We start from the raw sequence: 27,894 nt of genomic DNA on the forward strand, positions 1-27,894 counted from the left end.
ACAGTGACTACTGCCAAAAACACTGGACTACCACACAGAACCGCCCATCAGTGGGCGAAACCTGCTCAAAAACAACAAAAACACATTATCTGTCCAATTATTCACTGACAATAACACTAACCATTGCAACAAAGGCTGATAAAACACACCCTTTGAATTCAGTCAAATAGATCATTAATGCAAAACATTGAGTATAGTCCTTTCACAGTAATTTTCAAAGCAGAATTGTACTAAATGCAACGTGTGTTTAGAGTGAACAGGCTCAGGAAATGACTAAAGTAACAGCACTGATCTATAGAATAACAGTGAGTATCTGTGTTTGCTTTACTGTGATCTCTTGTATATTTACAGATTAACTGTAATAGTGTGATGTTCACAGTAGTATACTGGATCTTGGGTTCCCAGTGTGCATTGTGGAATTAATAAAAGTTATATCGTAATTTTATTGTTTAAATAAAAAATAATGAAATATAAGTCATTACATTATATTTATAATTACATTTGGATTATGTAATCATGTGCAACAAATCATTGTCTGGAAATATTATTGCACCATGAAGTAAATTAAGTTAATAAGATCCAAGTTCCCAGTCAAAGGGAACACTGATTGTATAATGGTGAACTATTTACACCATATCCCACAATGCAATACAGTTTCTTATTTTCAGAGCTCAAAAATGTGACAGCCTACATTGCCTTCCTCAGCAAAATTCTGAATACCAAATATTTTGTAATATTTTATTGATATTCAGAATTTTGCGAGACTTGATTTTATCCATCGGTTGCAACATTTTACCCATTTTTACGGAAGAGGATTAGGGCCAAGCAATAACAGAAAAATAAAACCATCTCGAGATTAAAGTTGTTAAATTTCGAGAAAAAAGTCGTGATAAAATGTTGAGAATAAACTCGTTAAATTACGAGAAAAAAGTCGAGATAAAATGTTGAGAATAAAGTCATTAAATTATGAGAAAAAAGTCATCAAATTACGAGAACAAATTCGTAAAATTATGAGAAAAATGTCGTTAAATTTCGAGAAAAAAGTCAAGATAAAATGTTGAGAATAAAGTCATTAAATTACGAGAAAAAAGTCGTTAAATTACGAGAACAAATTCGTAAAATTATGAGAAAAATGTTGTTAAATTTCAAGGAAAAAGTCATTAAATTACGAGAACAAATTCGTAAAATTATGAGAAAAATGTCGTTAAATTTCGAGAAAAAAAGTCAAGATAAAATGTTGAGAATAAAGTCATTAAATTACAAGAAAGAAGTTGTTAAATTACGAGAACAAATTCGTAAAATTATGAGAAAAATGTTAAATTTCAAGAAAAAAATCAAGATAAAAAGTTGAGAATAAAGTCATTAAATTACGAGAAAAAAGTCATTAAATTACGAGAACAAATTTGTAAAATTGTGAGAAAAATGACGTTAAATTTCGAGAAAAAAGTCAAGATAAAATGTTGAGAAAAAAGTCATTAAATTACGAGGACAAATTCGTGAAATTATGAGAAAAATGTTGTTAAATATCGAGAAAAAAAGTCAAGATAAAATGTTGAGAATAAAGTCATTAAATTACAAGAAAGAAGTTGTTAAATTACGAGAACAAATTCGTAAAATTATGAAAAAATTTTGTTAAATTTCAAGAAAAAAATCAAGATAAAATGTTGAGAATAAACTCATTAAATTATGAGAAAAAAGTCATTAAATTACGAGCACAAATTTGTAAAATTGTGAGAAAAATGACGTTAAATTTCGAGAAAAAAGTCAAGATAAAATGTTGAGAATAAACTCATTAAATTATGAGAAAAAATTTGTTAAATTACAAGAACAAATTCATTAAATTACGAATGTTTTCATAATTTAACGACTTTTTTCTCGTAATTTAATGACTTAATTCTCAACATTTTATCTCCACTTTTTTCTCGAAATTTAACAAGTTTTTTCTCAACATTTTATCTCGACTTTTTTCTCTACATTTAACAACTTTTTTCTCGTAATTTAATGACTTTATTCTCAACATTTTATTTAGACTTTTTTCTCGAAATTTAACAACTTTAATCTTGTGATGGTTTTATTTTTTTATTATTGCTTGGCCCTAATCCTCTTCCGTATATTTTCCTATCAATTGGATTGTGAAAAGTGATTATTGCATTGCATCAAATAAGTCATATCACAAGAAGAGCAAGATACATTTTGATTAAAGATTACAAAACAAAAACAAAATGCCCAGATGAATCATTCACAATAAGACCAATAACATGCATTAAGAAAACAAATAGGGTCAATTTCAATTTTAATGGCCTTCATTCCCACACACTCTCACAAACCAGAAAGTGCTCCCACTTCCATCCCAGCAGTCTTTTTAATATGTTTAGGAATATATTTCACAACACCAACTGAACATTTAACAAAATCCAATTAGAGTTTATTAAAATCAGACATGCTGCATTGACAGAGTCAATCTCTTCCACTTGGGAAGACTGTTTCTAAAACTCAATCAAAACAAAATATTCTGCTATTTACAGTGACCACAAGGACGAGAAACCACTTTAAACCACAACAACAACATTCTAAACACTGTTAAACTGTTTATACATGACATGTGTATCCGTACCCATGCATCACACAGGCTTTCCTCACACAACCTGTCTGTTTGTTATAAACATTCTATAGTCATTAGAGAGACTCTCAAACATAATCATATGCTCTCATTAGCACACAAAGCATTCTTTCTCCAATATGATGTCATGCTTTACTAGTCCACTGAGGCTATATTGGCCGAAGCACTGGAAGACAATTTTCTGGCACATTCTTGATGTGAAAACAGACACCAACATTTCTGCAGGTGTGTCTTGAATGCTTGTTATGTTTATAAAATATCATTATAGCTACATGAAAGATTGGTTGTTGCGTTATGTTGTTGGTATAGTTGACATGACATCTAAGCTTAATTTATAGTAAAGAGGAGCATGTCACGAAACTCTTACCTTAACGGTTTACACGTGTCCTAACCAGGAGCGATGCGAGACATTTGTCCACAGTGTAAACAAAATTATGTGAGCAGGATTTTTGACCAATAAGATGCCATGGTAGGCATCGTCTGCTGCTCGAAATCGTATATTCTTAATAAACGCTTTTAATTTACCTGTAAAAATATCTAAAAATCCTTTAAATAAGATCATTTTACTTGGGAAGTAACATTATATTCTAAACATAAATGTGTTTTGTCTCACTGCACTGGCAGATTTTACTTTCACTTGTTTTTAACTTATTTATGCTAAAAACAGGTAGAAATTTGTGAGTGACAAGACAAAATACATTAGTATTAAAGATACAATCCATGAAAAAAGATTAATTTTTTTGCATTTTTTCCTAGTTATCATGTTTAAAAACGAGTAATTAAAAACTTGCATTACTTACATTTTATTACTTAAATTATTATACTTGTATTCATTAAAAATTAAACATTTTCAATTATTAAATTTTAATGTATGCATACATGTTATTGTTTGGCACTTTATTGCAGCATGACTGGTTAGGACAGTGTAAATTATGTAAACGTTTTTTAATAGATATATATATATAGATATATATATATAAAATTCAACGCTCTACAGGCTGTAATTGAAAACTCTTTAGAACCTTTCACATGAATCGCATTAAGACTTCAGTTTTTGTTCATCGGCCGACTAAGTTTTCTCACTGTGTTCCACACCGTCGGCTAAAGTTGGTCCTTGTCGGCTTTTTTTCGGCCGATTCGACATGTTGAATCAGCATTGGAGCTCGTTGGTCCATCGGGCCATCCGATCATTCTGATTGGCTGTTCAGTTACTGCCACCTGCTGGTTCAGAAAGGCATTTCATCTTACGCAGGCGCAGAACGGACGTGCTACTTCGAGCGTCAGTTTGGTGTGTCAGGCCAACTTTGGACACATACGCTGCCGGCGTGAGCCAACCCCGCAGTTTGCTTTCGTCACCACTAGTTCGTCGGCATCGGCTTGATGTGTTCCTGCCTTAAAGGGTTAGTTCACCCAAAAATGAAATTTCTGTCTTTAAGTACTCACCCTCATGTTGTCCCAAACCTGTAAGACCTTCGTTCTTCTTCAGAACACAAATTAAGATATTTTTGGTAAGTACTTAATGACAAAACTGTCATTTTGGGGGGGAATTAACCCTTTAAGGACTTTTACCTGCAAAGTTCTTTTTTTTCAGGGTTGCTAAGTAGCAAAAAAAACAAAACCGTCATGCAAATTGTCCAAAAATCATACTTTGAAAAGTCAGTCAGTGGCTTGTGGGATCAAAGTTGAAGTTGGTTAATGTTAAGCTTTGTGTAATTGTATGGTAACCATTTGTTGCACTTCAAAATGGGTCAAAGATACAATTCTCAACACTACGCTCGCTCCATTGAGTGCAGTGCATTTGAAATGTTAATGTAAATCATGTGAAAGATTCTTTAGATTCCATTTGTCAGGATTCTAGAACTGTCAGTGAATTCTAGAACTACTAAACGGTTATGTAATCCCTTTGTCCTTATATAATCTCAAACAAATGTCTATTAAAGTTCAGGAGGACGTGATGAACTGTTCCATGAGGGCGTTTATCATTGGAACCAATGAGGCAGTTGTGATCAGATACACAGGAAGTGGCTTTTGCTTCGTTGGAGCGTAGAGTAGACGGCATTGATAAAGTCTGATTTTATTTCTTTTCCTGCTCAACAAAGTTGATGTTGTAGGTGAGCTGGTGTCCATTGTCCCAAGCGTACAGAATCTTCTCTTTAGGGTTGTAATCGACTTGTGTGGTGAACCCGTATTCGTTAATGAAAGGTAAACGCGGAGACGCCTCTGCCCCTGTGAGCGTGTCGTACGCGTACGAAACCTCCCCTTCCCTCTGATTGTAAATGTCCACTGCGTACAGGACGCCACATATTATGAAGCAGTTCCCGAATGAATTTCGTCTCAGTCTCGTCCTCCACGTGGTCTCCTTTTTGACCGACAGGTCATTGGGATCTAGTTTACTGACTACAATGACCTCAGCCTGTCCGTAGTCATCATCAACAGATGGGTAAATGACCCAAAGTCCGTTCTCATCCACAGCGAAGTCGATATCAGAGTGACCTTTCCACTTCCAAGGTGTGGTGTCTTCATAAACGACGTCGTGGAGCTGAGCCCAGGCGGCTACGTACCGTTGCTTAAGATCGTATTTGATGATGTTCTTCGTGAAGGCACGATTATAGTAAAACCCTCCTCTGTACACAACATGACCGGTTCCAATCCAGTTATAAGGGAGCTTGTACAAGTTACTCCAACGGCCTGCAGGAAAAAAGAGAGGAAAGTGGGTAAAGAGTTGCTATACTTTTGGAGTAAAGGTCACAAAAGTGAAATTTCATGGCAAAAAAGGTCAATTGCTCATTGTCTTTAGTGTAGTCATAAAGCTCAGTTAAGTCACTTTCAAACCAAGCAACTTTCTGTTGGTCACAGTGGCAAATCCATGTGGCCAATTTGAACTTGTTGCGAAAATGATTTCCCCTCAAGCAAAATCGCATAGATTCCAATTGAAATAAATAGATTTTGCCTGTGAAAATTAAACCCTAAACCTTAAAGGATTAGTTCACCCAAAAATGTAAATTACCCCATAATTTACTCACCCTCAAGCCATCCTAGGTATATATGACTTCCTTCTTTCAGCCAAACACAGTCAGAGTTATATTAAAAATGTCCTGGCTCGTTCAAGCTTTATAATGGGAAAGATTGGAGGATGAGTTTTTGAAGTCCAAAAAAGTGCATCCATCAATCCATCCATCAATCCATCCATCCATCCATCCATCCATCCATCCATCCATCCATCCATCCATCCATCCATCCATCCATCCATCCATCCATCCATCCATCCATCCATCCATCCATCATAAACGTACTCCACGCATCTCCGGGGGATAATAAAGGCCTTCTGAAGTGAATCGATGCATTTGTGTATGACAAATATCCTTATTTAAAACGTGATGTAGTACACAATGACATGACATACTATATGTAACATAGGACATAGCATAGAACGTCATGGAGTTTTGGACGTACATCGAATGTGTCGCACTAGAAGCTCGTTATTTTACTTTATAAAGTTTTAAATAAGGATATTTGTCTTACACAAATGCATCGATTTACTTCAGAAGGTCTTTATTAACACCCGGAGCCATGTGGAGTACAGTTTATGATCGATGGATGTACCTTTTTGGACTTCAAAAAATCATCCTCCAATCTCTCCCATTATAAAGCTTGAACGAGCCAGGACATTTTTAATATAACTCTGACTGTGTTTGTCTGAAAGAAGAAGGTCATATACACCTAGGATGGCTTGAGGGTGAGTAAATTATGGGGTGCATATATTTTTGGGTGAACTAACACCTTTAAAACAACAAACCCATTCAAACCGAGGGATTTTATGAGGCAAATGGATTTTAAATGCAACTTAAATTTATTAAATACATTTTTTGAAAAGCTGATTGTAGATAAAAAAAAAAGAAAAGAAAAAGAAAAGGCATTTGTCTAGAATTCATGAATTAAAAAAAAAAAAACTAGCCAATCTTAGTTTTGAATTTTAAAAAAAAGTTCTGTCATGAAACTCTAGATGGCACTGGATGAAATCTGCTTGCAATCACATCATTCTCTATAGGGCACAGCTGATTGGTTTCTGCTGTATCAGTAGCCAATGAGCTTGCATGCCAAACATTCAAATACTTGGGTCAGCATTTGCAGTAGCAGTTGCAGCGTGCATTCTGAAACCCTCCACCTTCCCCAGCTCCACCTGCATAGATCTGCTACAGGTAATTCATGTACGTTATATTGTACAGCAGCAGTATGTCGTGTGTGTATTGGCAGTAGCAAGTCCTGTACCATACTTGCCATACTTGCTCTGCAGAAATAACAGTGTCGCATGTCTATTCCGCCAAGACCAAACATATCAACATCACCATGCTAAACACTCTCAGAGATGTCATGACAGAACTGTTATTTTTTATGCATGTATAAAAGAATTATAAATGATTTCATAATTTATAAATCTGATATCAGTTTTTTTAATCAGGTTCTGTATATAACAATCGTAATAAGCACAACTGCAACCAAACTTAAAGCAGTTAAAGTGTTATTCCCCTTTAGTTATCTCACATATCTTGTGATGCCAGCCAAGATTTCCACTGATGCTGGCTGAAAAAATTCAGTGTATGACTCCCCTGGCTCTGTCTTAACAGGAAATGTTTTAGAAGTCTATTAATACCAGGCACACAAACATCTTCCAATCTCTTTCACACACACACACATTCACTCAGCAACACACCCAGGCACACACCCAGACACAAACTGGCTTGTTCAAAAGCACAAACATCAACACCATTCACATTTACAATTATTTAGAAATCCCAACATTTTCCAAAGAAAATCCCTGCCTTTGTTTCATAAAAATGAAGAGCTTTTAACTCAAAACACACACTACCCACCCGGGTATTGTCTCAAATATCTGTCTAGAAAGCTGCACTGAATGAATCATTAATTTGTATGTCTCTAAAGAGCAGAATTATTCTACACACCCTGTTTAAAGTTGTCTAAGTTCCGGAACTCTACAAGGTTGTTGCCGTAGTAATAGTTGGTGACGTAGATTTTGGAGTCCTTGGCGGCGGGATCCTTCATCCACGCGCCCTCGTTCCTGCCATAACTGTGCTGTTTCACCGGCAGATCGACTGACGCCAGCGTCCCTTCACAGCTGTGCTCCTTAACTGCCAAAAAAAAAAAAAGAAAAAAAGAAAAATCTAATTCAGCTCAACAACACACATGCACCAGGATTCAACCATTTAACTTGGTTGAAAAAAATTAAAGGTGCCCTAGAATCAAAATTTTTTATTTATATTGGCATAGTTAAATAACAATAGTTCAGTACATGGAAAAGACATACATTGAGTTTCAAACCCCATTGCTTCCTCCTTCTTATATAAATCTCATTTGTTTAAAAGACTTCCGGAAAACACGCGGATCTCAACATAACACAGACTGTTACGCAACAGTCGGGATCATTAATATGTATGACCCCAATATTTGCATATATGCCTGCCCATGTTCAAGGCATTACACAAGGAAAGGCAGTATTAACGTCTGGATCTGAGCACAGACAAGGTAAGCCAGCAAGAACAACAGTGAAAAATGGCAGATGGAGCAATAATAACTGAAATGATCCATGATAGCATGATATTTTTAGTGATATTTGTAAATTGTCTTTCTAAATGTTTCATTAGCATGTTGCTAATGTACTGTTAAATGTGGTTCTTACTGTATTCACGGAGACAAGAGAGCCGTCGCTATTTTCATTTTTAAACACTTGCAGTCTGTATAATGCATAAACACAACTTCATTCTTTATAAATCTCTCCAACAGTGTAGCATTAGCCGTTAGCCACAGAGCATAGCCTCAAACTCATACAGAATCAAACGTAAACATCAAAATAAATACTTTACTCACATAATTCGAAGCATGCATACAGCATGCATGACGAACATCTTGTAAAGATCCATTTGAGGGTTATATTAGCTGTGTGAACTTTGTAAATGCGCTGTAATATAGTCGAGAGCACGCCATTTAAAGGGGCGGCGCTGCCAAAATCAGTGTATAGTTAATGATGCCCCAAAATAGGCAGTTAAAAAAAATTAATTTAAAAAAAATCTATGGGGTATTTTGAGCTGAAACTTCACAGACACATTCAGGAGACACCTTAGACTTATTTTACATCTTGTGAAAAAGCATTCTTGGGCAACTTTAAGGCACAGTTTTAAGTTTAGCTTAGTTTTTTTACATTTCATTTGCATTATTTTATTTCAGTTTATGCTGTTTTTAAACCAATAGATTTTAGTTTAGGGTCATTTTCTTGGTGCTGCTTTTGTACAAACTTTTACAATAGTTTTACAAGAGTTTTATTGTAAATATATACTGTACCTGCGAAGTATGAGTTATTGCCGGTGTTGTCCAGCACTAGTGCAATCGTTGGGGCCGGTCGTTCCTCTCTGTATATTGTTCTGCTAGTTGTTGTTGTCCTCTGGGTTGTTGTTGTTGTGGGAGGAGTGGTTGATGTTGTTGTGGCTACGGTTGCTGGGGAAGTCTCTGTTGCTAAGGTGATGGGAGCTATGGTACTTTGCTCTTCTTCTACTTCTACCTCAAGCAATGTGTCTGTTTCATCAGTTCTCTCATCACCTGATAGAAATAGAACAGAAACAGAGCAAGAGATTAAAATCACCTCACGTCACACTTCCATAAATGCACTGCACACTCTCTAAACCAAGGTCAACAACCTTATGTTGCACTGGTATGCAAGTGATTAAAAGCGAGATAAAATAAATATAATATTTTCTATTTAGCAGTGTAGTTTAGAAGATGGCAACATCTTTACATGTATGCATATAATAAAGCTTTGACTGAAATTAAATTCAAATCAACTTGTTAAATTTGTCCAGAAACCTAAAAATTGTTGTTTAGAAAATGAACTGTGAATTCAAGACTAAACACAATGCAAATAATCAAATAGATCAAATCAATCCATATTTGGTCAAATTAATACAAAACACAAGCCACATTATAATACTGAAATGTTAAAAACAATATATGAATCGACAGATTTAGAAATACTACACAAGAGCAGATTCTAGCCAAATACAGACTCATTTTATTTCCTACACCTGCTCTGGTGTGGGTACATAAAGTCTCTGGAAACATTGTACTTCTTTAACCGTCATGCCAATAAGACTTTGTTGACATGTCAGTTTGAGTTTCAAACTTGTTTCTACACCAATTACTCAACACTTCCAGGACAAAATTGCTTGCATACATCTCTCCGGGAATATGAATACACCTGGTTCGTAACCGCTGTCACGTTGAGCATATAACACGCTCCGTCTCACCATACATTTACTGTAGTGGTGCACCTGCTAGGGTGGCAGGCTATATTTAATGAGAAAATGGATTTGATTACTGTACATTAGATCACATGGTGGGACGACGAAAATAAATATCGTATTTATTAAAGTAATTTATGTTTATTAGAACATTTTTACTTGACTTACGCACGGTCCGCCGGCTTTTGTATTGACTTTGCATTCCTGTCAGGACAGATCATACTGAATCTGCATCACAGCTCTGTTATACATTATCTTAAACCAGTCAAACAAATCCAGTCCAAATGCCAAGACACGCTAACAAAGTTAAATAGTCCTTAGTCAATGGAGATGCCAGATTCAATTAGACTTGAACAAAAACAAGGCTTCTGAGGGACAGAGATCATTTCTTTTAACAGATAAATCACTGAAAATATGCAATTCCACAAAATTTCAGCGGACAATAAACATTTAGTGGACAGAAAGCATTGGTTTTGGAAATTAGAAGTGATCTAGGATCTAAAGATAGTACATTTATACATTTGGTAAACAATTTTATCCACATAACATTCATTTAATTCAAGGTAAACTTATTTAATGCGTTCCATGGGAATTGCTAGCACCATGCTCTATTCTTTCTTCCACGTGATCTTTCGTCCAGTTCTGATGTTCACGTGCCCACTGTTGGAGCTTTCGGCTGTGGACAGTGGGCACCCTGACTAGTTTGCGGCTATGCAGCCCCATACGCAACAAACTGAGATGCACTGTGTATTCTGACACCTTTCTATCAGAGCCAGCATTATCTTCTCAAGCAATTTGGGCCACAGTAGCTCATCTGTTGGATCAGACCACACAGGCCAGCCTTTGCTCCCCACGTGCATCAATGAGCCTTTGCCGCCCATGATCCTGTCACCGGTTCACCACTGTTCCTTCCTTGGACCACTTTTGATAGATTCTGACCACTGCAGACCGGGAACACCCCACAAGAGCTGTGGATTTGGAGATGCTCTGACCCAGTCGTCTAGCCAACAAAATTTTCCCTTGTCAAACTCACTCAAATCCTTACGCTTGCCCATTTTTACTGCTTCTAACACATCAATTTTGAGGACAAAATGTTCACTTGTTGCCTAGTATATCCCAACCACTAACAGGTGCCGTGATGAAGAGATCATCAGTGTTATTCACTTCACCTGTCAGTGCTCATAATGTTATGCCTGATCTGTGTTTATATACCCACAACATGAAAGGTGTACCCTGATTTTCAACATTAAGCAAATAAAATGCATTATTGTGTCAAAGTCAAAGTTCAAAGTTCACCATCTGCAGAGAAAAGTGTGCATTAAAACTGTAAATGATCCTCTGTTGATAATCATACACCTTCAAAATGAATGCTTGCATTGTCGTGTTTCCTTATACAGCGTCTTCCAAAATCTCCAGGGTTGTAATCGCCATTCTTAATTTGACATTTTATACCCCTAATCTTGAATATCTGTTGAATATCCAACATCCAACTTTAAATGGTACACAGAATAAAATGTATAAAATACAGTTTTGATATTGGCACACTGGCACAGTTTCTCTTTACAACATTTTTTATTATTATCTCAAGACATCAGAGTTTTAAAACTTAATTTTGGGTTTTTATCTGTAAACCAAAACTGCAATATGAGACGTTTCCAAAGTGCTAGTACACAGACTAAACTTTTCGAAAGTGTGTCCATCTTAGGTCCTTTCAGTTAAAGTAATTTATGCCTTAATCAGATTCCGTTTGATTGTATTTAATGTGCACTGAAATAGTCAGGATCCAATTTGGGAAGCAGCAATTAGGTTATGCCTATGGATAACACAAGATTAGATCAGACCAGATTACATGTCACTAAAGCCGCCATTGATTGTGGTGCTTTCAGAATCCTTCTTGTATAATTCAAAGAAAAAAAATCAGCCATCACACAGACTGTCAAGCAAACGGCGGTAACCATGGAGACTGTCGGGCACACATCTAAAGCTTAAACAGGAAGTGAGGCTGAAAGCCCGCATGAATGGAAACACTGTTGAATTGGAGACATTTGGCTGTTTTTTTGTAGAAACCCTAATGCTGATATGAATGTCACGTCAGAAACCGAAACTGATTCATTAGTGTATGTTGGCTGTCATTTCAGGCTCTAAAGACACTCTCTGGCTGGCATCCTACAAAAGTATCCTGTTAACTTGAGTGCTGGATCATCTAGTTCCAAGATACTGAGATTGAATCTCACTGTAAGATGTTCATTATGTGAGAGTACAGTGTGTGCATATACTTGGCTATAGTTTGGAGCCCAAAAATATCCCCAAAGGAGAGAGCAATCTGACAAAACCTTTCTTTGAGGACATCTGGAACATCCTCAATTGGAAAATCATATCAAAATAACTTTATTTGCCAATGTAGATGCAGAAGAATTTGTTTTGGTTGTCAGCTTCATAAAAAAAGAAAATACTTTCTTTTAACTGTAAAAATGCTATGTTTTATTTCAGGGTTAGAATTAGCATTAGTAGTAATTAAAGGGATAATTCACCCAAAAATGAAAATTTGATGTTTACATGCTTACCCCCAGGGCATCCAAGATGTACAGGTAGGCAACTTTGTTTCTTCAGTAGAACACAAATGATGATTTTTAACTCCAACCGTTGCCGTCTGTCAGTCGTATAATGCGTGTCAATGGGAACTCCATCTATAATAGTCAAAAAAACATGCACAGACAAATCCAAATTGAACCCTGCGGCTCGTGACGACACATTGATGTCCTAAGACACGAAACGATCGGTTTGTGCGAGAAACCGAACAGTATTTATATAATTTTTTACCTCTAATACACCACTATGTCCAACTGCCTTGAGCATCTGGTGTGTGAAGTCTGAAAATACGCTCTGATGCTGGAAGTGATCTTGTGTAATATGTCTTTGAGGTAAAAAATGATGTAAATACTGTTCGGTTTCTCGCACAAACCGATCGTTTCGTGTCTTAGGACATCAATGTGTCGTCACGAGCCGCAGGGTTTAATTTGGATTTGTCTGTGCATGTTTTTTTGACTCTTATAGATGGAGTTACCATTGACACGCATTATACGACTGACAGACGGCAACGGTTGGAGTTAAAAATCATCATTTGTGTTCTACTGAAGAAACAAAGTCACCTACATCTTGGATGTCCTGGGGGTAAGCAGATAAACATCAAATTTTCATTTTTGGGTGAATTATCCCCAAAAATGTGCGTGTATGTGTGTGTGTGTTTGTTTATCATCAGTGCATCTGGGAGATTTTCCTGCAGAAAGAGAACTTCAATTTCTTGTCTCTGTTTTAGTGTCGGTAATGTGACACAGACGATGCATTCTGCATTTTATTCTGGATACCATATCTAAGTTTTTTTCATACTATCAGAAAACAGTTCCATCCTTTCAACAGATGAAATGTGTCTAAAATGATTGACTATGTGTAAGAATGTGTGCACATGTGTCTTAAGTTATGAAAGTGTCTGCTAATATCTAAGAGTGAGTGAGTGTGTGTGTGTCTGGACTGGCATGGATACGAGCAGCTGTGCTTCTTCGGGGAACACAAAGGAAACAACATTGTCTCTATAAAGGCCAATTCACTCTGCACTGACAGATAGCGACCAATTCTGACAATCACCAGATAACAGTACGTCACTTCTCAAACATTCCAAGACCCGACACAAAATGCTGATTTAACATGTTAATTTGGTGAAAACAAGAGCCGGTCAATGCCAACAGACGCTGATGGGACTAACACACTGTCTGTTGGGGTCTGCAGTGTGAATTGGCCTGGATATTGAATATGTGTTGCTGGGTGTGATCTAGCTGTAAATTTGCAAGCAAAATTGGTGGAGTTACTCCCCAGAATTTAGCTAACTCATCCCTTATTACAACAAAATCTCTAAAGGCAAAAATGTTTATAAAGAGAGTAATGTCTTTTATTCAATAACAATGCTTTAGAGGCTAAGATAATGTGTAAATAATGTGTGTCTTACCTCTGTTTTGGTTGCCCGTCCCGTCGGTTTTGGTGGCTTTGTAATATGTGATTCCCCGGATGAGTCCTGGCTGGTTTTGTGATGGTTTGGTTTTATTGGGCAGTTCTGTTTGCTCTGGTTTACTGGGTTTGTTTGGTTTTGTGGTCTCTTTCTTTGGCTTAGGCGGCTTTTCCTTCACTGGCTTTGGTGGAGGTTTCCCTTTTTCTGGTTTCTTTGCTGGAAACTTTGAAGCATCTTTAATATTTGTCCCCAGTGTGTCCTACAAACATAACACATGTCTAACTCAACAGATGTTAGAGATGTCATCCTAAAAACTACATTAACACTTACATATACTCTATGCAGTTATATAGATATGTCTCATATTACAAATGCACCCAGTTAGGGTTATGCATATTTTCTGTATTCTACTAGAGCAGACTCCTGTATTTTCCATTTCCAGTATGACAAATGAAGTGGAAGAGATATCAACTGCAGTTTTTAACATCTCATTCTTGACTCATTATTTGATTTGGACAGCCAAAATGGAATTAAAAACGCAAAATAAACCAATCTTATATCAGAGAAGAACTGGATGCCACTCGCTGAATTAAATGATCATGTGATATAATGCAGCACACTATTAAAAGGGGCCTATTATGCCCTTTTCAAAGTCTTGATTTTGTTTTTGGAGTCTACTAGAATAATAGGTTTTCATGCTTTAATATTCAATAACACAATATTTTTCACAAATTTTACATTATTGCAGCACCTCTCTTCCCAGTCTGTCAGTAACGTTCTGGTTCTGACCCTCCTTCCGAAAAGAGCAATGTGCTCTGATTGGTCAGCCGGACCAGTGTGTTGTGATTGGTCAACAACTTTGTGTGTGTTTAGAAAATGTCACGCCCCGTACCATAACAGCGAGTTTCAACACACTACTATATAACTCAACCAGACCTCGCCTCCTTTTTTGTGTATGCCTTGGGCAGGAATCACTTAAATGAGGAATATTGTGACGTGTTCCTTCTTAGAAGAAACTCAAGACTACAATGGAGGCGTTCCAGGGAGTTCAGAAACAGTGCGCACTGATATAGAGAATAACTCCCTTTGGACTGACTTTGAGCTTTGTAACTTTGCAGACCATTTTCATGCTCAAACAGCAACATTACACACTAAAGAAAGTTAAAAATTGACCCCTTCAAAGAAAATTAAATGAATAAATACCATAGTATTCAGTATTCCAATCTGAACATAAATTAAGTCAAATCATCAAAGTCAGGTCATGACCTTACCTGTGCTTTGCTTTTAGGGCCTGAGGAGGAGGAGTCTTTCTGCAGCAGCTGAAGGCCCAGACTGGACAGCTCCTTCTTTATGCTCATCATGATGTCAGAATGGTTCTCGTACTGCCGTAGCTGATTGGTCAGAGTTGCCACACTGTCTCTCACAAAGTCATTCTCCCGAGAGATGTTCATCTTTATCATCTGGGTGAGGTACAGTACACAACTTTACATCATACTACTACACTTCTGCATATAACTGTACATAAATACATGTGCATAAACTTGTCTTTCAATTAAACATTTTTACTTAATATAGTCCTGTATTCTCTTCTGCACACCAAGGCTGCATTTATCTGATCAAAAATACAGTAAAAATAGTAATATTATAAAATTTTAATATATTTTAAAACATAATTTACTCATAATTTACTTACCAGACTTCAGTGTCACATGATCCTTTAAAATCATTCTAATAAGCTGATTTGCTCCTAAAGAAACATTACTTATTATTCTCAATGTTGTGCTGCTTAATATTTTTGTAGAAACTGATACGGTTTAAAAATTATTTGATGAATTAAAGAAAAGTGCCTTTTTGAAATAATAGAAATCTTTCATAACATTATGAATGTTGTTGAATGTCTTCACTTTGACTTTTGGATCAATTTAAAGGTGCCGTAGAACGTCTTTTTAAAAGACGGTGTCCCCTGAATGTGTCTGTTAAGTTTCAGCTCAAAATACCTCATAGATTTTTTTTATTCATTTTTTTTAACTGCCTATTTTGAGCCATAATTATATATGCGCCGATTCAGGCTGCGGCCCCTTTAAATCTTGTGCTCCCCTCCCCCAGAGCTCGTGCTTGCCTTAACCAGCATAAACAAAGTTCACACAGCTAATATAACCCTCAAAATGGATCTTTACAAAGTGTTCGTCATGCAACATGTCTGATCGCATAAGTATGGTATTTATTTGGATTTTTACATTTGATTCTGAATGAGTTTGATAGTGCTCCATGGCTAAAGCTAATTACACACTGTTGGAGAGATTTATAAAGAATGAAGTTGTGTTTATGCATTACACAGACTGCAAGTGTTTAAAAAATGAAAATAACGACAGTCTTGTCCGTGAATACAGTAATAAACGATGGTAACTTTAACCACATTTAACAGTACAATAGCAACATGCTAACGAAACATTTAGAAAGACAATTTACAAATATCACTAAAAATATCATGATATCATGGATCATGTCAGCTATTAACGCTCCATCTGCCATATTGTTCTTGCTTGCTTACCTAGTCTGATGATTCAGCTGTGCACAGATCCAGACATTAATACTGGCTGCCCTTTTCTAATGCCTTGAACATGAGCTGGCATATGCAAATATTGGGGGCGTACATATTAATGACCCCAACTGTTATGTATCAGTCGGTGTTATGTTGAGATTTGCCTGTTCTTCTGAGGTCTTTTAAACAAATGAGATTTATATAAGAAGGAAGAAACAACAACGGTGTTTGAGACTCACTGTATGTCATTTCCATGTACTGAACTCTTGTTATTCAACTATGCCAAGATAAATTCAATTTTTAATTCTAGGGCACCTTTAATGCATCCTTGCTGGATAAAATTTCTTTCAAAAACAAAAAATCGTACTGACCCCAACATTTTGAACGGCACTGTGTAATTAGATTAAAACTATAATTAAATTAGAAAAATGCAAAATAGAAGCATTTTCATAGTGGTCTCAGACTATATAAGTAAGGTATTTGATAATGACCCGCAGTGTACATGCAGTAAATTTATTGCGGTGCCAATTTCTAGCCCAGCTTTACCCAATAATGAGCAAAATTTAATTGGAAATAAAAACAGAGTACATAAGTGTGACTATTACATGACTGTGGTTTTCACCCTTTGGTCATTTCCTCTCTCTGTCCCACTCTTTCTCACAAACACATTACTTTCCCATCCCTCAAGCCAAAGCGGAGCTGTATAATGGTTAATAACTTTAGCCAGAGCATTGTGGGTACCCACAGAATGTCCAGTTAAACCCAGCCATGGCTCATTAATGTTCACATGTGTATGTTCACACACACACGGCCAGTGTAATCACACTCACCTCCTCCAGGTTGTTCATCTGAGACACCACCTTGTTGATGTATGAGTGAACTTTAAGAAGGTCCATACTGAAGAGAGTTCCTTCCAGAAGGTCCACCATGGACTGCAACTGCACACAAAGAATTAGGGCTTTTTAAAAAATGAAACATGAGTGAAAAATTACTTTTGGAGGTTCACAAAGCAGCTGCTTTGGGTTTCATTTTTTTCAATCTGCAGTAATGTTTGACAGTTTGTCACATCATTCATTGTCAATAATGATTAACATATTGTTACTTCGCTCAACAAGCCTCACAGGAAAAACCATGCTGGTGCGCTGGCCAAAACTGATGAAAGCTTGTTTCCACCAGGAAAAAAAAAAAAAAAAAAGGTAATTGTAACTTTTTTTTCTCAGAATTGTGATATAAACTCGCAATTGCTAGTTATAATGTCAGAATTGTAAGATATAAACTTGCAATTGTGATTTATAAAGTCAGAATTACAGGATATAAACTCGCAATTTCGAGAAAAAAAATCATAATTGTACGTTTATATTGGACTTTTTAACACGCAGAGTTGCAAAGTTTATATATTGCAATTTGGACTTTATAACTCACAATTGCAAGTTTAAAATTGCAATATATTTAACACAATTGTGACTTTTTCTCAGAATTCTAACTTTTTCTATTGTAATTTTACAAAAAAAGAGATATATACTTGCAATTCTAACTTTTTTCTTGCAATTGTTTATATCTCACAATTCTGCCTTTATATTCACAATTGCAAGAATAAAAAAAATTGAGAGATTAAAGTCACAATTACCTTTTTCATTTTTTTATTCATTTGGGAAACATAAAACTTCCATTAAAAAAAAAAAAAAAAAAACCTTGGAGGGAAAAAAACAGACTGGAGTATTTTTTTCTTCATGAGAGTGAATTCCTCATATGCTTATTGTTGACGCGTGCTGCAGAAAGTTCAGTCGTGTAACAGCTTGACTGTCGTGGTGATTTACAGCTCCATGCAGCATCAACAGATATGAAGAAACTGCAGCGAGGTTAAAACAGAGCCACATGTTTGGAGCGCTAGATCAGCAAATGTTTAAGGTAGAAATATTAAAACTATTGTGTTTAACTACTGACTAAAGGTTGCTGAATGATTTTGCAGACTTTACCAGAGATGTAGTCAGGCCTGTTGTAAGGCAGGGGGTTTGAGGGGGCTTGCAATGATCTCAAGGCCCTCCCCTCCCCCAGAACACGATTTCAACTGAGGGGGTCCCACCATACACCCCAAAGCGCGATTTCATTGTGGTCACTAGCCCCTCTGAGGAATATAAAAGCCCCCCCAAGTCGTGTGTCCTGCCGCCGGGCTTGGCTGTAGTAATACAGAACCCTGGACTGTTCAACAGGATTGTCATGTGGCTCTGTGTGTGTGTAATGTGGAGATATGAACTGAAATGCTCAGACAGATGGACAAAGGAGAAGAAAAGATGGAAAGAGTGAAGCAGACAGGAATGGTGCGGAGGAAAGAGGACAGGTGCTATAAAAGCACACTTGCGAACACGTGCGCCGCATACATGCCCAGAATTCTGCTGTTCAACATTCTCAAGTGAGTCAGTGTGCCGTTAACCTCAAAAAGAGCACTCCTTTCCTACTTCTTTTAAAGTTATGTCACAGTTGTGTTTTAGTAGCATATCAGTAACATCTAAACACATTAGCACATTGTTAAAATACAAAGTTGGGCTCATATATTTGAGTGCAAACAGGTTATAGACTGAGCATCATTAATGCTGAATTTGGTTAATAGACCAATAATATAATGTTTAAATGAGTCAAGTGATAATTTATTGCCTGGATCTGTAAAATTTTATTTATAAGTAAAATTTTAGGCTATCCTTAGAAATATTTTCCATATTTTTACTCAAATCTAACTGTAGTAACTGTATGTTTGTGGGTAAATGTAGTAGGGGCTAAATCATCATATACATTTTTATTACAACTGTGGCATTTATATATTTATAGTTGCAGTTTGTAAAAGGCTACTATTTATTACTTTTTTCCATTTTAAAATAGTTTTTTTAAATAATAAACAGTTTTTTTTACAAAGTCTTTACAAAGTATTTTTGTCGGTATGAAAGGAAGTTGTGATAGTCTTTTCTTCCCTATTGTGACATATATTTGAGTGAAATGGCTTTTTAAACAAAAAAAAAATGTAGGGCGGGGCTTGATTTTGTTCACTCTCAAACTCGAAAAGGCGGAACATTTTGAGGGCGAACAATTTGAGTTTGAGGCTGAACAATTTGAGTTTGAGGGTGAACGATTTTCAAGTTTGAGGGCGAACAATATTCGAATTTGAGGGCGAACAATTTGAGTTTGAGGGTGAACGATTTGAGTTTGAGGCTGAACAATTTGAGTTTGAGGCCGAACGGTTTGAGTTTGAGGGCCAACGATTTTCAAGTTTGAGGGCGAACGATTTGAGTTTGAGGGTGAACGATTTTCAAGTTTGGGGCCGAACAATTAGATTTTTAGGGGGGCGAACGATTTTCAAGTTTGAGGGCGAACGATTTGAGTTTGAAGGCAAACGATATTCAAGTTTAAGGCCGAACAATTTGAGTTTGAGGACTAACGATTTTCAAGTTTGAGGGCGAATGATTTGAGTCTGAGGCGAACGATGAGTTTGAGGCCGAACAATTTGAGTTTGAGGGCGAACAATTTGAGTTTGAGGGCGAACGATTTTCAAGTTTGAGGGCGAACGATTTGAGTTTGAGGCCGAACAATTTGAGTTTGAGGGGGAACGATTTTCAAGTTTGAGGCCGAACAATTTGAGTTTGAGGGCAAACAATTTGAGTTTGAGGGCAAACAATTTGAGTTTAAGAGCAAACAATTTTCGAGTTTGAGGGCGAATGATTTTTCAAGTTTGATGATGAACGATTGGATGGTTGTGGTTTGCTGTTGGTGATCTTATGTGAATGACAGGTTGCCCCGCTCTTGCGCCAGTAAACATGTCATCAGGGAAGAGAAGACACTGGAAGTTCTTTTGATTACAGATTATGAGGGAACATCTTTTTTTTTTCTTTTTTTTTTATGATTTGTATGGATGCATCATTTATAGTAAATGCTATAATAATTTCATAAAAAAATAAGAATCAACCATTTTCATTTCATGGTGACTTTAATCAGTTTTTTTTTGTTTTTTCAGTAAAATATCTAAACACAAAATAAAATAAAATAAATTTACTAAGCAAAATTACTAATAAAAACTTGTTTTCATATCTAATATACAGTATATTTCATGCTTATACCATATGCAAATTATTGGGAAAAAAAATTAGGCATGAAAGAACTTATACTGTGGTTATCATGCAAAAACTCTGGATATGGGATATATTTTAAGGGATGTGTTTTAAAAGTAAACAGTGAATCAGGTCTACCTTGAGCAGCTCTGGTGCCTGTTTCTTGAGTTTTTCCATCTTCCATTCATTCTCGCAGGGGTTGAGAGAGGAGGGCGGAGCCGTGCAGGAGCATTTACAGTCGGCTCCGGAACTCACCGTTTCCACCGTGTAAAAATCTTCCACGCGTACACTTCCTGTCCGCAAGCGAGCGCATGCGTCCCGGGTCAAAGGCCGCATGATGCACTTACAGCGGCAGTCGGATCCCTCTGATGTCATGCGGACTTGTTCCTCCCCAAAGATCTAAAAAAGGAAATGGATACAAAGTGAAGGAAATTACATTGTGCGCTGTGACCCAATGACCTCATTTCTGTCACTTTGCAAAACTATGTTCACTTTAGCTCTCTTTAGAGACATGCAACATCAAAATGTCTTTATTTGAATAAAGGTCAATCTCAAGCCAGCCTGAGACTTGAGTTTATTGATCAGTGCTTTAAACCCGAGCTGCCTTCCTGACATCAGATATGAAAGTTTGAGGTCAAAAGGTCACCAGTGCCACACGACAGAATTAAGCCACATGTCCCACAATGACCTACGACCCTTCCTAGCTTCACGTGTCCATCATTACTCAATTACTAAAATGTAATTAGTATCAAGTCATTTGGCAAATTTACTTTTGCTGTTAATCATATAAAAGACAAATCCAAAAACATTGAATCTTTTCTCTACCACTTAACTTCAACAGACCAGTCCCAAATCAACTAGTCAATGTTAACATGAGCAAATCAGTCACATGAGCTGTAGAATACACACTATATTAAGGGTTCATCTGTCTTCTTGGCTGTGATGTCAATGGACTGAGTGGAAAGCAAGCAGATGGTTTCAAATGAGTAACCTTTGACCTCTGAGAACAGAAAACCGCATCGTACAGAGTGTGTCCTTATTCAGATCAGTTTAGACACTATGCAAAGGAAGCATAAATGCATTTAGTCAAATACTTGCAGGTATAAGTGTGTGTGTGTGTGTGTGTGTGTGTGTGTGTGTGTGTGTGTGTGTGTGTGTGTGTGTGTGTGTGTGTGTGTGTGTGTGTGTGTGTGTGTGTGTGTGTGTGTGTGTGTGTGTGTGTGCGTGTGCATGTGTGTGTGTGTGTGTGAAGGTTTAACATCTTGGATTACTTATATCCTCTTCAGAAATTCTGAGACCATCTCAAAAAACAAATGGAAACACAAATCATCAAATCCTGCCAACTTTGGTAATTTAAAGCATGAGAAAGATCATATTGCTTGATCCGCGTGTCTGATAATGTTTATGTGAAGGGTATGTGGGTGACTGGTATGTGATTTATGAGCTAACTATCTGTTCAAACATGTTTGTATTCTATTGCCCCACACTTCTATATGCGTTTGTATCTTTCTGAGGGATCAGTTCATTGACATACATGGCGATTTATTTACAGTATAATCAGTTTGCCAATGTCATGTCACTGTGGATGTACGGTCACCCTTTCCCAGCTATTATTTGGCATGTTTAGGACAGCAACCGAAGTCTCCAAACAAACAGAGGGCAAGTGTCAGCTGTGTTGTGCTAAAATAAGTGAATCCACTCTAATTTCCACAGCAGGGATGCATTTCTTCCACTGAGATGCTGGCAGCAGGACAAATCCCAAGGAATTAATAGCTATATTGAGTTAAACAAATAGAACTGCTGTGTACTGTAGCAATATTGTTATTTGCACCACATAACCATGCTGACAGCAAAATAAAAGTATGATAAAAGTATGACTCATGCTTTATTTTCAAAGTCTTCCAAAGTCACATGATAGCTTTGAGTGAGGAACAGACCCAATTAAAGTCCTCTGCAATTTTTAAAAATATGTCACATATGCACAGCATATTCGGGGCGAAATTATGGTGGTTAAATATTAAGTTTTTTGAGTAAACTATTCCTGTTCCTGATATATTCACCTGTATCTAGATAACTAGATATTGTCTTTTATTTAAGACAATCATCTTAGGAAGATTTTGTACTGTATACATTTTTTTCCCACTTACAGATTTTCTACTTGTTTTAAGCATAAACTGCCTTTTTTTTTTTTTTTTGCCATGTACACTATATTATTCAAACATTTGGGAGTTTTGAAAGACGTATCTTATGCTCACCAAAGCTGCATTAATTGAATCAAAAATACAGTAAGAACAGTAATATTGTGAAATATTACAATTTAAAATAACCATTTTTATTTGAATGTATTTTAAAATGTAATTCATTTCTGTAATCAAAGCTGAATTCTCAGCATCATTACTCCAGTCTTCAGTGTCACTTGATCCTTCAGAAGTTATTGTAATATGCTGAATTGCTGTTTAAGAAACATTTCTTATTATTATCAAAGCTGCTTAATAATGGCTGCTTAATGGAAACCATGATACATTTTTCAGGATTCTTTAATTGAAAGTTCAAAAGAACAGCATTTTTTGGAAATAGAATGGTTTGTAACGTTGAAAAAATGTCTTTACTATAACTTTTGATTGATTTAATGTGTCCATGCTGAATAAAAATATTAATTTTGTTCTTACAGACCCAAAAAACTTTGTCTAGTCTGTCCATGCTGAATCTTACAGTTCCATCTCTTTTTGTTGCCCAGTATCAGCTCTGACTGTAACCAAAAAGCACAGGTGCAGAATGATGATCAACGCTGATCAGCGGAGCCAAACAGACTGTGCTTCAAACCCCGTGTGGCACAAATACAGTACTTAAAAAGATAAATGCACAAACTCTGATTCACACAGCAGCTGACTTAACAACTGTGAGAACTCTGAAATGTAAACTTCACGAGGAGAGGGCAGATAAATGTGGAAGGACATGAGTAATCCTCCTTATAGGTCAAAACCTCTGTAATCCCATGTGAGGGACCGAACTGACTTTCTGTCCTTCCACTTTCAACTGAGATAATTAGTAATTTAGCTAGATATCAATCTTTGCCAGAACTACTGCCAGGAAAAAACAAAAACAGAAGCCTCACACAGTCTTTCTCTTCTTGTTCCTACCCCTCCTCTATCACCCCTTGAGAGTTTTAAATTGGACTGACCCACTTTTAAGTGGCATTTGTTAAAGTCAGCATGAAACAAAAGTTGTGATAGTCTTTTCTTCCCTATTGTGACGTATATCTGAGTGAAATGGCATTTTAAACAATAAAAAATGTAGGGCGGGGCTTGATTTTGTTCACTCTGAAACTCAAAAAGGCAGAAAATTTTGAGGGCAACTGATTTTCAAGTTTGAGGGCGAACGATTTGAGTTCGAGGGCGAACAATTTGAGTATTGCGACGTATATCTGAGTGAAACGGCTTCTTGAACAAGAATAAATAAAGAATAAAAGAGCGGGATTTGATTTTGACGGTGGGGAATTGGTTGGATGGTTGCGGTTTGCTATTGGTGGATCTCATGTGAGTGACAGGTTGCCCCGCCCTCACGCCAGTAAACACGCCATCAGAGAAGAGATGCAGTAGATAAGTAGATTGTAGATGCTGCAGGAGGGAGGGGAAGTTATTTTGATTACAGATTATGATTTTTATTTTTTTATTTTTTTAAAAGATGTGCAAGGACAAATCATTTCTCATCAAATTAGCATCATGCCACCGAGCTTTGCATGGGAAAAAAACGTTTTTTTTTTCCCTTTCTGTAATGCTCAGCGAAAATTTAATGCAATGATTAAAACAAGAAAATAGTCCTACAAAAGTGAGGTTTGGGGCCCTGTCCTTCTCTCCAGTGAGCCGTGAGCTGTGATAAGTGCAGCTCTTGATGCGTCATGACGTCTCAGTGTCGTTCTCTCATGTGCGGTTTTATTTGTAGTAAATCAACCGTATTAGCCGAAGTGACCTTCGCGTGCACACATCAGCCTTTCATCTGTCCGCCACAGCTGGAGGGCTTAAAGAAAGCTTCAAATGAAGTGGTAAACACTTCTCGTTAGGTGCCATGTGAACTTTTGGGGTGCAAAATGTTGAAGATGTGACCAAAAAAAAAAGTGGAGATTATAATGGAAGGATACTGGAAACTATATGATGGATTAGAAAGCAGCTGTCTTGCAGCTTGCTTGATTTTTTTTTTTTCTTTTCTTTTTTTTCAGATGTCTCTGCACTCTTTCCATATTGTATGTTACTCAAACGCATGATTTAGGATGCTCTGGTTTGCCACTGGAGATCTACCTTTGTGAGTTCAGATCAACTAAATCAAACACACCTGGGACTCAAAGTCTTATGGTTTATCTGAAAATAAGAAAAAATATATATGAAACATTTTTCTCACTCTTAAAAATAAAGTCAAGTCAAGTTAATTCACCTTTATTTATATAGCGCTTTTTACAATGCAGATTGTATCAAAGCAGCTTTACATTGATAACTGGTACATAATTTTGGCTGCACAGCAGCTCTTCAAGAATAGTGTTAATACAGGCATATCAAAGCACTGTTGAATAAATGTCAAGAATACTGTTGAATATCAAATGTCAAGTCAAATGTCAAGTGTCCCCAACTAAGCAAGCCAAAGGCGACAGCGGCAAAGAACCCAAACTCCAACAGGTGACATCAGGTGGCAAACAAGTGGCAAATAGGTGTTAAAATGGAGAAAAAAAAACCTTGGGAGAAACCAGGCTTAGTCGGGGAGGCAGTTCTCCTCTGGCGAACAGTGCTTTGTTACGAATCAGGTTGCTATCATAAATCTGATAGGATTGCAACATTCAAAGTATTTAAAGGTTCTATATTGGTATCAATGATTCCATATAGAACCTTTAACATCCACAGAACCTTCCCAATGGACAAAAGGTTCTTTAAGACCTGGGTATACTTGTTTTTTTAACACATACGCTCAGTCGAACGCACGGCCTTGCAAAGAATACTTCACTTGACTCATGTATGTACACAGGCGTCCGACGCATATGAGGTTTTGAGCAATCTTTTACCACGAGTTACAACCCATGTAAATATATTTGTATTCTTTCATGCTAGATTTGTACAAATGAGGGTACTTTCTAACCTCTTCACACAATCTCTCGTCTATGTAGGCCTCCACTGTCCCTGTAGCTTGCATGTGTTCCGGTCTGTTCTGTTTATGCAGGTTTTCTTTGACTACCTTGTGAATCGACGCCTCCAGGGCACAGTTGTCACCGTGTGGATAAACTAATTACTGCAAAAAAATTAAATGCGCAAATGCGACCTGTGCGTACAAGTATGCGCGGTTACAAAAATTCAGTGGTGCGCGTACAATATGTTCGAACTCTTCTGATGACTGTACTCTAGCATATGCGTAAAAAGTGAAGTATACTTTGGGCTTAAAAATGGTAAAAGGTTCATAGATTATTAAAATGTAGGTTCTTTTAAGTACTGTTTACAAAAAGGTTCTCTGGGGAACCAAAAATAGATCTTCAATGGCATAGAAAAATTGAGTTTTGATTTAGGAGTGTAGACAGCATCATATGCTGAATGCTCATAATCCTCCTCTAGAAGATCTCAATGTCTCAAAGTGCATTTAGATTTGCCAAGACAAAATATCAGAGATCTCAATATGGACTCACATTTCTCATCAGATTCTTCCAAGAGCAAATTATCAGGCTATATACACAGTTTAATTGCCCCATAAAATCATAGAAATTTCAGTAGAAGCATCAGACACAAAGTTGATACTAAATGAATTGCAAACAATAAAAGATTAGAGTCAATATTAGCATTTTTGAGGTCAATTTTGGAAGAAAATTTAAATCAGGGCTTATGTTTTCCCATTCAAAAATTTTTTTTTATACCAGTCAACTCACAAAAGTATTATTAGAACAGTTTGATGCCTGATTTTGGAGAGGCTTTTTTATACTATTTTAACATGACAGACAAAACAGTACTGATACTGAGGAACCACTGATACTGTCTTCTTGCAAAAACTCAGAATTCCATTCTGTAAGTTCCTGATAGAACTGCGGTGAACTAAAGAACTCCAAATGACACCTCTTTTAATTTGAACAATAAATCTAATGTGTAATGAATTGAAAGACCTCTGAACAATCAGATATTCTTCTGTGCATGTGTATTAGATTATAGTTAGAACAACACAGCAGAAAAGTTCAGGAGCAGGACTGAGCACCTGTGATTTTAGACTGTGTTATGATATTTTTCTAATCATGAACTCAAGACCTTTGAACTCGTGCCAGCGGTGCTTGAGCTGTGCGCAGTGCCCTGCTGAAGAGTTTAATCCCAGCACTTTCAAAGCGCCCACCCGTGCGAATAATCATTTTAACTATAAAAACCAAATCCCACTGAACTGAACATGATCAAATATATCTGCTTTTATCTTCACTGCAAAAACAAGCCATTACACTCCCAACTGATAAAAGTAATTTTTAACACTTAATAAAACTGATATTTATAAAATGACATTATATAATGAATAGTTTTTGAATGCAACTGAGTAAACAAAAATTCCAAATTTTGACAGTTCATGCATAAAAGGATTAAATGTTTTAGAATAAGTAAAGCATGCTTATAGTGATATTTAGTATAGTATTCTGGAAAAACAGTTCTGCAATAATATCTAAACAAGCTTTTCAATAAATGCACATAAAAGTCAAAACTCATTCTTAAGCTTGTACTCTTTCTTACCTTGTTCTGAGATGATACATGACTGGACATCATAAGTAAACAAGCCACGAGCTCCACAATCTTCCACATCTCGCCGGTCTATGAAGCTCTGAATGTGTGAGATGTGCGCTGATGCGACTACAGGACTACAGATCCATCATCATCATCATCATCCCTCTCTCTCTCTCTCCTTCTCTCTCAACGCCTCCATCTACTGGACGCCCAAAATAGCACATGAATATGTTTTTTTTTTTTTTTAAACTCAAATTATTTGCATGTTAATAATATTAGAATGTAAATTATGATTAAAAATAAATAAATAAAAATAAAACATACTTCAAAATATGTCATAGCTCAAAGCATGCAAATATCATACACATTAGGCTATTCTTATTATCCGATATATGTGGATGCATTTTCAAAGGTCTAAATTGAGAACTTTTAGACAAACTTTCTCAAAGCACAATTTTCATACTCATTTAATTTTATTTTTCTACTTTAATAATAGATCTACCACAATAGGCCTAATATCCAACAATTTGGATAGCACACTTGCATCACGGGAATTCTGTCATTTTTGTCAGTTTCAGTCATGAAGATTTCCAACACATCTCATCATGT

General features: G+C 36.5%; 1 protein-coding gene across 1 annotated transcript; it reads right to left on the minus strand.

The window, feature by feature from the left end:
• Window positions 1-3,618: 3,618 nt before the first annotated feature.
• On the minus strand, window positions 3,619-27,365 carry LOC137012764 (olfactomedin-like protein 2A). The gene is made up of 8 exons (XM_067376198.1): window positions 27,295-27,365; window positions 20,702-20,962; window positions 17,300-17,407; window positions 15,199-15,387; window positions 13,928-14,186; window positions 8,975-9,229; window positions 7,582-7,767; window positions 3,619-5,308 (listed from the first exon to the last, which is right to left on the minus strand). The coding sequence occupies exons 1-8, from the start codon at window positions 27,361-27,363 to the stop codon at window positions 4,695-4,697; spliced, it is 1,941 nt and encodes a 646-aa protein (XP_067232299.1). The 5' UTR covers window positions 27,364-27,365; the 3' UTR covers window positions 3,619-4,694.
• Between the last annotated feature and the right edge of the window lie 529 nt (window positions 27,366-27,894).

This window comes from Chanodichthys erythropterus, chromosome 22 (assembly GCF_024489055.1).
Source record: "Chanodichthys erythropterus isolate Z2021 chromosome 22, ASM2448905v1, whole genome shotgun sequence".
In the NCBI taxonomy this organism is placed as follows: domain Eukaryota; kingdom Metazoa; phylum Chordata; class Actinopteri; order Cypriniformes; family Xenocyprididae; genus Chanodichthys; species Chanodichthys erythropterus.

What these genes read in the sequence shown, in the direction of transcription:
- LOC137012764 (XM_067376198.1), bottom strand. Translation starts at nt 27,363, where the DNA reads ATGTGGAAGATTGTGGAGCTCGTGGCTTGTTTACTTATGATGTCCAGT. An exon ending in AGGCACCAGAGCTGCTCAAG is followed by an intron (nt 17,408 to 20,701) that starts GTAGACCTGATT and finishes CTTTGTGTGCAG; the next exon opens with TTGCAGTCCATGGTGGACCT. An exon ending in CAATAACTCATACTTCGCAG is followed by an intron (nt 7,768 to 8,974) that starts GTACAGTATATA and finishes TTTTTTTGGCAG; the next exon opens with TTAAGGAGCACAGCTGTGAA.